Here is a 10,047-nt window from a genome sequence, read left to right as displayed (position 1 = left end):
CCTGCCTTTCCACACCACCACCCAGTAGAAGCAAAGCAGAACTAGCCAAAGGACTGCCTTATGATTTGGTATGTTCTTTTTCTCTGGAAAGAAGGGATGAATTTCCAGTCCAGTTAGAGAGCTAAACTGTACCACATCACCTGGCTACAGTGTGAAATCCCTTCAGGACAGAGTTTTGAGAATGGAGATGGTACATATACTGGACAGGTAAGCCAAACTGCTTGGTTTGATTTAAACTAAGATTTGGGTTAAATTTCTGTGAGAAGCATTTTTTCTGTACTTCTGCTGTTCAGTGCTGCAAATAAAGCCTTAGCAAGTGTAATCGTCAGCTTGTCCATCTGCCTACTACAGACCAGCAGGAAAGAATGAGGGAAGATGGAAAGCCTACTATGCCCTGCAGAAAAAAACCCTAGTTATTAAGGATATAGAAGAAGCTAGGAGCAGGCTGAAAACTAGAGGGGGTTGGAAGAAAGTGACAAACTAATGGAGGAGTTCACAGGTGCTCTGTGAGCTTGCTGTGGTTACTACGTGCATTAGAAATGATTGGGAGAGAAGCTAAGGAGGCCTTCAGTAGTGCCTCCATTCTCTCCACTTTCTTTTACATCCCTTGTGGTCCATGTCACTCTGGCACAGTTCCTTTTTGAGATCCTCAACTCCAGTGGGAAGCACTTAGCAGTTGGTAGTCATATGTGTGTGTGGCAGGAAGAGAAGCATTAACTACAGAGAAGAGCTTTGCTTTCAGTGCTCTTCAGTGGCTCAAATGGCCTGATTTTACAGATGGAGCTTAACTGGAGAGCTCCATTTTTTACACATTCACACATACAGATACTCGAAAATAAACCAAATGTTGACAGAATTCATGTAGGTGGAATTCTATTGTATTTGAATCCTCAAAAAATGTATCTGTAAATATGCTCAAGAATTATTACAACTGGTAGATAAACCTTTCTGATTTCTTTCCATGTCACCTCCAAGTACTTAAAAACCTGCTAAACTGGTAGACCTAAATAATGTAAATGTTCCACTGCAATGCAATCTCTAATACCTAAGAGGTGGTAAAGCTGTGGAAAGCTCTTCCAAAGGAGATAAGAAATTCTTGTTTCAGTCATCTTAAAATAGACTGTATAAAACACAGAGGATCCTACTGCACAGAGGAAGATATCATGGATGATCTAATAAGACTTTCTCTCTCACTTTCATGGTTGTGTGACTCTTTTTAATTCACAAGCTTAAATGTTAATTGTGTCTGAACCTTAGTAAATCATGAAAAGAGTGTTAATAAGAAGACAAAGCAATCCACTGGGGCAACCACCTCTTAAGTACGCTACTTTAAGAAGGGAAAAGAAGTTGCAGCTCCCCTAAAAAGTCATTTTTTCCTACAGCATATCACATCCCCCATGACACATCATTACTGCTATTTCAATCTCTGCAGAAGAATCATTATCTGTGAACTGGAGCATGCTCATCAAACTCTGCATCCTGCATGATGACAAGAGCTTTGCTCTAGCAAATTAATGACATGCATGCTCAGTGCTGAGCACCCATAGTCTCACTGACTTCACTGTGACTAAACTTCACTGCCTCACTGGCTACAATAGCACTGTCAGCTCAGAAGCTTGGAAGCTACTGAATACTACTAATACTAATACACAACTATGGCTACTGAATACTACTAATACTAATACAGAACTATGATGATGATGATGCCTTTTCTTCCCCAAGAACAAGGGAATAACATGTCTTGTAATTTATGTCTTTATAAAATAAAGTTTACTTAAGGATTTGGCCAACAGATACTGTAAAATGTTTTCAAGTCTTTGGCTGCTAGTATCTTTATAGAATAAAGAGAGACCAAGAGAGTCTTAAGAAATAATGATGGCTATTTTTAACATGAATACACAGAAAAAAAAGATAAAGCACCCTTCTTTTCGTCTCTGGGAATTCCTTTAACAGCGGAGTAGGAAACAATCAGGAATCAAGAGGGGAAAAAAGTGCTAAAACCAGGCCACTTACAATTGATGGTTTTTCCAGGACTGGAATGGGTGGCTGAGGAACAGGCTTTTCCTCTTTTTTACAGGAAGGGAGGGGCTTCTCTGGCTCCTTGATTTTGTTCTTCTTCTCCAGTAGTGCCTGCAATAGACATACAATTTAATCAGAACTGGGCTAGATAGAACAACATAACAGGACCAATCCCCTAGATGGTGACTGTTGCTGATCACAGAGATGACAGGGAGCTGAAAGCTTTGCAGTCTTGTGGCTTCTATTTCTTACTGCACGTGAACAGAAAAACTGAATATGGTCAGTAGATGAGAATACTGGTTGGTCAGAAGATATGATGGGAACTTCAAAATCATACATAAGAAGGAAGCAAGAGTTATTGTACTGTATTTACTAGTGAGTTATCAGTAATTGTATAGGGTGAGTTACCTGAAATTAATCTAAAGTTAGTATGAACTTCATTTCTAATTCTCTAATAATTAATTCACTAAGAATGCTTGTAAGTCTTTGCCTTTAACTATCAGTATAATGCTTGTTGCTGTGGGTTAAAAATGTCATGCAGTCAGGAGATGTTATGAAAGGGCTCACTTGCAGAGTGTATTGTCACACTTCTGTGGTCCTTCCTCGGAGAAATGGCTCTGCATGACATGCTATTACTGCACAGGGTTGAACCAAATGACTCTGGACCCCTTCCCTGCTAAATATGTTTTGAAACTCTTCTCTGCTCATCTACAGCTGCTCAGCAGCCCAGTGGCACCCACAGCACCATGCAAGTGGACTCAGGGCAAACGAACAACTAACTTGCCCAAAATCTTCCTTCTACCAAGAAAATCCACAAGTCCACTAAGCGTGTGCTCTATCTTGCTTGCAGCTGTTAGGTGGCAGATGTCACATCTTGTCAGCTGAAGCAGGCCAGGAGTGGAAGTGCCACCACAGCCTCAGCTCTTTCAAGACGTTTTCAAACTGTTTAAAGAGCCAAAGTCCTGCCAACTTCCTGTCACAAGCCACTTAGAACAAGATATTCAGGTAATCATTTCCAACTTCATGGCAATGCTTGCCTGCTGAAGGACATCACACTTTGCCTTTCTAAGAAAAGGAAACATTTAAAGCTCCTTCAAAATTATAATCCTATTACTGTATGGGTTGGATCTGTAGTTTTTATTACTGAAAGAACAGGCATATTCCAGCAAGGGAAAGTATGCATTTTCATTTTCTTGCCCTCTCTCTCTTTCAAATGTTCCAATACAGTATTTCACTTGGGAGGGAAACCAAAGAAGAACTTGAGGAAAAAATTCCATGCTAAATTTCCCTCTCCAGTAACAGGAAATTGATGGCACTTGCACAGAATTTAATTGCTAAATTAATGAAGTTTTGAAACTGCGGTGGTCATTGTACAAAACCCTTCTTGCATACTGAATCAGATGTTTCAGGTCTGGATTAATGAATTGCTCCAGAAAAGGAGAGAGGTTTCTAGGTGGAAGGGATAAAATGCTTTATTATTGAAAGCTTCTTAAAATGGCCCATGTTAATAATGCAAGAATCAAAGCCTATAAACTGCTTTTAAGCCATGTGAAATGGTTACAGCTCAAAAACGTTGGGAGATTTTCTGAACTGCTTTTTGTATGTGATGACCTTAGAGCTCTCTGGCATGAAGATTATAACAGTGCTAGCTATGATTTATAAGGTGATTTGCATGGCAGGGTGAGGGAAACAGAAAGAAAAAGCTGCTGTAATTGTGATTCTTTTGAAAACAATGGTTCCTATGTTTATTAGTACAATCTTGATTGTGATTCTTTTGAAAACAATGGTTCTTATGTTTATTAGTACAATCTCACATTCATAAGAAGTTTTCTCATAAAACTGTGGCCTCCAAAAACATTTCTTGCTAACCAGAATAACAAAACACAACCAGAATAACAACTTTTAAAGACAGAGAATCTATGAGCACTTCTGACAAGAGGAATTCTTATTAATGCAGATTTGAGATATATTGCAGTTCCCAGAAATGGGGTTATGTTTTCACGTCAGCAGAGTCTAGCGCCTGCTTTGCTACCTTTACTAAGTTAAAAATGCTTACTGTTTGGTTTCTCTAATCTGAGAATTGTTTTAAGACTTTAATGTAAGAAAAGAAAAAGAAAATACAGGGTTTTTTTGCATTAACTGGTTCTGCCTAACTTATGACTTTTGGAAATAGAGAAACCAGAGCCCAAGAATCACTGTAAAAATACTTTCACTAACAAGACAAAACTGCTAATTTCTGAATAACATACTCTAAATGTTACTGCCAAAGTACCACACTCTAATTTTTCTTAGATTGACTACATTATGTTTCTCAGGTAGTAGGTTCAGAGTCAAGGTATAATCTCATTGGATTGGATAGTGAAGGATCATGCAATTAATCTTTTCATTTTTCTGGAAAACACAGAGACAGCAAATGGCACTCATGCTTTTGGCTGTACACCTCAGCTTCTAAGCTAGCTTCTAATAGAAGCAGAACTCTTGACAGGATAGTGGCTTAAGAAACAACTCTCTATTCAAAGAAATCATTCTTTAGATTCCTCCCTTATCTTCTCGCTGATCCTCTCCTTATCACAAGACACTTTTCATGTACCATACAGAATATACAGCTTTGTTTCTCCTTTTTGTTTGCAGATGACAAAAGTGGGATCATAGAATCATAGAAATTTTAGGGGTTGGAATGGACCTTACAGATCATCAAAGATGGACTGCCTACCTGCTCTGCAGTGCAGCATGGCTGCTGCAGCTTGGCTGATCAAGACTGACATAATAGCTCTTAGAGCTTGTCTGAGCATAAGCCAACTAACAGTGTGTTGGAGATCTGTTCTTAAAGAAATAACTGTTTAAACAGGTTTTCCTATGCTTTGAAGTTGGCAGAGACTTACTCCTGAGACATTCTTGGCCCCCCTACTTCTCTACCTCCTTCCAGCAACTGGATAAAGGAAAACAGACATGGTCAGAGTTGCACTTAATGCCGAGGTGAGAGGTTTTTCATTCTGACCTCATCTTGATCCAACACTGAAACCACCTGACACTCATCTCTCTTGAGTCACCAGAGCATTGAGGGTCAGCCTTAAGCCACATATTGTTCTGCACTGGGATGTCTTCTAGCATCTCCTCCATTCCTTGGTGTATCCACTTACTTAGTTTCATTTATTTCCTATAGTAGTTAGCTGTATATAGGAGATATATATATATATATATGTAAGGAGATAACTGTGTGCTATCTCCTTAATGTCTTGGATTTTCACACAAAGCTGTCTATGTAATGGCTCACTTACATTCCTTAAAGCACTGTCATCTGTGCTGGCTAGGGACTAGCTTTCCTTGTCCTCTTACAGATCTGGCTTAAGATACAGATTGTTGTTTTTACTGTAAATCTTGGGTTACTCCAGTTTCTGCCATGTTCTCTTCTTTTAGAGAATTATTCAAAGACTACTGAGTGTACACAATACTCACAGAAAAGGTTTCAGCATGGTGCTCAAAAAGCCTGCTTCTGAAATTACTTTTTTTGGGCTTAGTTTCACATCTGGAAGAAGCTGTTCTTATTCTCAAGAGGACACACATCCTTTTTGTAGTTCCTTGGATAATTGCTTATCCCTTCTTACAAGCTTTAAGCTTAGGAATACCCTCAATATGGCAAACTAAAAGGAACATAATGAGGAGGACTAGTCCATCTTTCCACTTGTTTGGCCAGAGAAGCAAGTCTTGGAAACGTCCTTTATTAAGACTCATTACTTCTGAAGCCAAAATCAAGCATTCCTCCTCTATTTGTCACCTGCTTCCACAGATTGATTATCCAGGGAAAGTTAAAGAAACTCATTCTAGGGCTAGATCACTGTGTACTCTCTGAATTTTCTAGAGTTCTGCATTATTTCTAGGATTATGGGTAAATAATTATAGATGAAGTGTGTTAGAAGAGCACTGAAATGAGGCTTTTGAATAGAAAACTGGTCTAGCTGCTCAGCTATAGAAATAAAGCAAAGCAACACAGTACCCTTTTAAGAACCCTCATTGCCTGCTTTAAACTTTTTTCATACTGTGTGTGATGGAGATTTGTTGGCACAATTGGGACTGCTTATGCCAAGTGGTCAGACAGCTATCCTCTCAGGGAAGATTCTCTCTCTCTAAATTCTGTTAATGCACAAACTCTGCACTCTTTACTGCCCTATTTTTCACAGCTCCAGTAGCTCATGAGGTGGACCTGTCAGAGGGATCCTGCCAAGTCAGAACATACGGAGCCACCAAACTTAAAAGGCCTCTGAAGAGAGAAGTGACCAGTAACAGTGACACAGGGCTCAAATGCTAATTAGGGCAGTTGCTCTGAACAGAAAGTTTGTTTAAATCTGACAGTGGCTTAGGCAGTCTGGTTATTTCACAGTGTCAGTACTTTGTGCTTGTCTGACCAGCCAGTTTGGTGTCTACTCCCGTATACCTAAAAGCAGCAGTCAAATTTGCATAATGGATTTATAATTTTTGTCTGCAAGGGAAACACTTTGTGATTTTAAAAGAATACACATTTTGCCTTTTTCTGGTGGGGAAATGAGTATTACTTATGCTAGCTTCTCATTTGCTAGAAAGCATGTGACCTACATTGATTGAAGAAAGAAAATGTGCAAAATTCTCTGCATTTGTTCTGCATTCCATTATCCCTTGGCCACCAATTTTTCTTTGAAGAGACATTATTGTGTGAGCAGTCAGCATTAGGGCATACTTCTCTGTGACTACAGTTTAGATGCTTCGCTGCAGTCCTTGAAACCATGAGAAGTATTTTGAACAAACAGAATGCAATTGTTGTAAATGGAATTCAGCTCTGAAAACTTGGCCTAACATTCTGCTGCCTATGAGAACTGTGTTATGATCCAGGTTACACAATCACTACCTGCATTTTATGCAAAACCCACCCAAACTCAAACCCCTTCAATACTGATGTGTCTCTGAAACTATGAATTCTGTCCTTATTTCTGGAATAACTCCTGTAGCACTCTAGATTTTCTTTGAAAATCTTCTGTCTGGATAATACTGAGATGCAATATTTCATCTTTTACAAGATCCAGCAGAATTTGAGATAATATGATTGATTTTTCAGGACAAGATTTCAATGTAAAATTCACTAGTAGCAGTTCACTCTCTGCTTTGAAAGTATTATTAAATTACACTAAAGCAAAAGAGCTATACATATATATATGTATATATATAAAAGTGAAACTTGCCAAGCTTTACAAATGAGAGCCACTATTTTTCAGCGATAAGAGCAGCCAGACAGGAATATGCCTGTTTTTACAAAAAGGTAACCCTCAACAGCATCACAAGAAGCATACTCAAGAGTACATGTAATTTACAAATATTGTGATTGTGCATGCAAATGAGCCACTTCTTTCCTCAGTAGTTAATTGCATATATGGACACCTCATCTGCCTGGACAGTTGTGATACATTAAGATATGTGAAATGCTCTTGGCATGTTTGCAAATCAGATGCTACTCTTAGGGAGCACCAGTGATGTGCATCCACCATTCTGATCTGATTTTATGAGTGGGTCATTTTAATCACACTTTGCTGCACATGTTTTTACCATATGTATTTAAAAAGTACATTTTTTAAATGTATGGGATTTTTAGAATTATTAATCCAGATTAGCTTTCTTTAATTATTAGTAGTTCGGCAGTGTAAGCAATAATAGCTTTGCCACTCGTGTATTATAAAGGCAAGGGAGAAATGAGAATAAGGAAATGGCAGGCAAGAATTTAAAATTGATGTAATATGTTCCAATCCAAATACCTGATCTGCAGCAAGACAGAAGCAGCTATGATTGTTTTCTATAGGATTGCAGCAGAAGCACAGGTATGGGAGAGTGACAGTACTGACAGCCTACGTTCCAAAGCACTACTGGTCATGTCTACAACATTCTGCATGTTGCACTCATTCTGTCCTTGAAGCTGTCTTACAGACAATATGAATTTAGCACAGGGAATTGGGAGAAAACTTACACACGTCTTCCCAGTTGCATTTATCAGCAGTTCAAATCATAGAATCATAGAATGTTAAGGGATTGGAATGGACCTTACAGATCATCTCCCAACGCCTGCTGCCCCAGGCAGGGACACCTCCCACTAGAACTGAATAAAGCTCAAGGCTTTATTCAAACCTGATTTTGAACACTGCCAGGGTTGGGGCATCCACAACCTCCCTGGGCCAACCTGTTCCAGTGTCTTAACCAGCCTCACATTAAAAAACTTCTTCCTAATATCTAATCTAAATTTCCCCTCTTCCAATTTGTATCCATTACTACTTGTCCTACCAACACAGTTCCTAACAGAGTCCCTCTCCAGCTTCCCTGTAGCCTCTTCAGATACTGGAAGGTTGCTATGAGGTCCCCATGCAACCTTCTCTTCTCCAGACTGAACAGCCCCAATGTTCTCAGCCTGTCTTTGTAGGGAAGGTGCTCCAGGCCTCTTACTAGCTTTGTGGTCTCTTCGGGACTTGATCCAACAGCTCCATGGTCCTCATGTTGGGGACACCAGAACCATATGCAGTAGTCCAGATGGGTTCTTACAAGAGCAGAGTAGAGGGGGAGAATTGCCTCCTTTGACCTGCTGGCCACATTCCTTTGGATGCAGCCAGGACATGGTTACTGGGCTGCGAGTGCACACTATAGCTCATGCTGAGTTTTTCACCAACAACCACCCCCAAGTCCTTCTCCCAGGGCTGTTCTCAGTGACTTCTCTGCCCAGCCTGTAGGTGTGTCTGGGATTGCCCTGACCCAGGTGTCGGACCTTGCACTTCACTTTGTTGGACTCCATGAGGTTGGCATCAGCCCACCTCTCCAGCCTGTCAAGGTCCCTCTGGACAGCATCCCTTTGCTCCAGAGGGACTAAGAGGAACTGACATGCTGCTGGATGCAGCTCCATACCTGGTGAACTAGTGCCAGGTCCATCTCTAGCCTTGCTGATCTTCTAAGAAAGCCACTTTTGGTTAGCCGATTAGGTTTTGGAGCTTTAATCTTGACCTGAGTGACAGAACGTGGGAACAGATGGGTGCTTACAAGAGCAGAGTAGAGGGGGAGAATTGCCTCCTTTGACCCGCTGGCCACATTCCTTTGGATGCAGCCAGGACATGGTTACTGGGCTGCGAGTGCACACTATAGCTCATGCTGAGTTTTTCACCAACAACCACCCCCAAGTCCTTCTCCCAGGGCTGTTCTCAGTGACTTCTCTGCCCAGCCTGTAGGTGTGTCTGGGATTGCCCTGACCCAGGTGTCGGACCTTGCACTTCACTTTGTTGGACTCCATGAGGTTGGCATCAGCCCACCTCTCCAGCCTGTCAAGGTCCCTCTGGACAGCATCCCTTTGCTCCAGAGGGACTAAGAGGAACTGACATGCTGCTGGATGCAGCTCCATACCTGGTGAACTAGTGCCAGGTCCATCTCTAGCCTTGCTGATCTTCTAAGAAAGCCACTTTTGGTTAGCCGATTAGGTTTTGGAGCTTTAATCTTGACCTGAGTGACAGAACGTGGGAGAGATGCTTCCAGCTCACACAGTCCTAAAAATACAAACAGTGACGAAGTAATGGAGTGGTGGGAAGAGAAACTTGAGTTTTGTTAATATCTCAAGTCAATATCTCACACAACTAAATGGTCCAAAATGCCTTACCTGCAAAGGTGTTAAGATAGAAGTTTTTTACCACATAGCAGTCAGAATGGTTGTCTGGGGAAAACCCAATTCTAGACAAAGGAGCATCTGTTCGTGCTGAAAAGTCAGTATACTCTTTGAAGATACCTCGTCTCTCCAGCTTTCCCAACACATTCTTCCTCTTAGCTATCAGTTTCCTGAGCACTGAAAAGGAAATACAAATGTGAGAAGACTCACACAAAGAGTTCTATAAAAGCTGTATCTTTGTAAATTCACACGAGCTTTTGCCAGATAACATAAAAAGCACGACAGACCAAATGCTAGTTGTGCATCTTGATATTGTGAATGCAACCTGTTTTGTTTTGAATAGACTGCAACCTTGTGAAAACAGAAATGGCTCA

At 40.6% G+C, this 10,047-nt stretch overlaps 1 protein-coding gene across 1 annotated transcript in view; it reads right to left on the bottom strand.

Moving 5' to 3' along the window:
• The window catches only part of MAATS1 (MYCBP-associated, testis expressed 1), a 29,288-nt gene that overhangs the window by 12,289 nt on the left and 6,952 nt on the right, over positions 1-10,047 (bottom strand). The window contains exons 7-9 of the mRNA XM_009071747.1: positions 9,668-9,850; positions 9,418-9,557; positions 2,014-2,130 (exon numbers count right to left, since the gene is read on the bottom strand). Of these exons, the coding sequence (XP_009069995.1) occupies positions 2,014-2,130; positions 9,418-9,557; positions 9,668-9,850 (440 nt within the window). The remainder of the gene's footprint in view (positions 1-2,013; positions 2,131-9,417; positions 9,558-9,667; positions 9,851-10,047) is intronic.

This window comes from Acanthisitta chloris, unplaced genomic scaffold, assembly GCF_000695815.1.
Source record: "Acanthisitta chloris isolate BGI_N310 unplaced genomic scaffold, ASM69581v1 scaffold10543, whole genome shotgun sequence".
Taxonomy (NCBI): domain Eukaryota; kingdom Metazoa; phylum Chordata; class Aves; order Passeriformes; family Acanthisittidae; genus Acanthisitta; species Acanthisitta chloris.
This window is presented reverse-complemented; position numbering and strand designations above follow the sequence as displayed.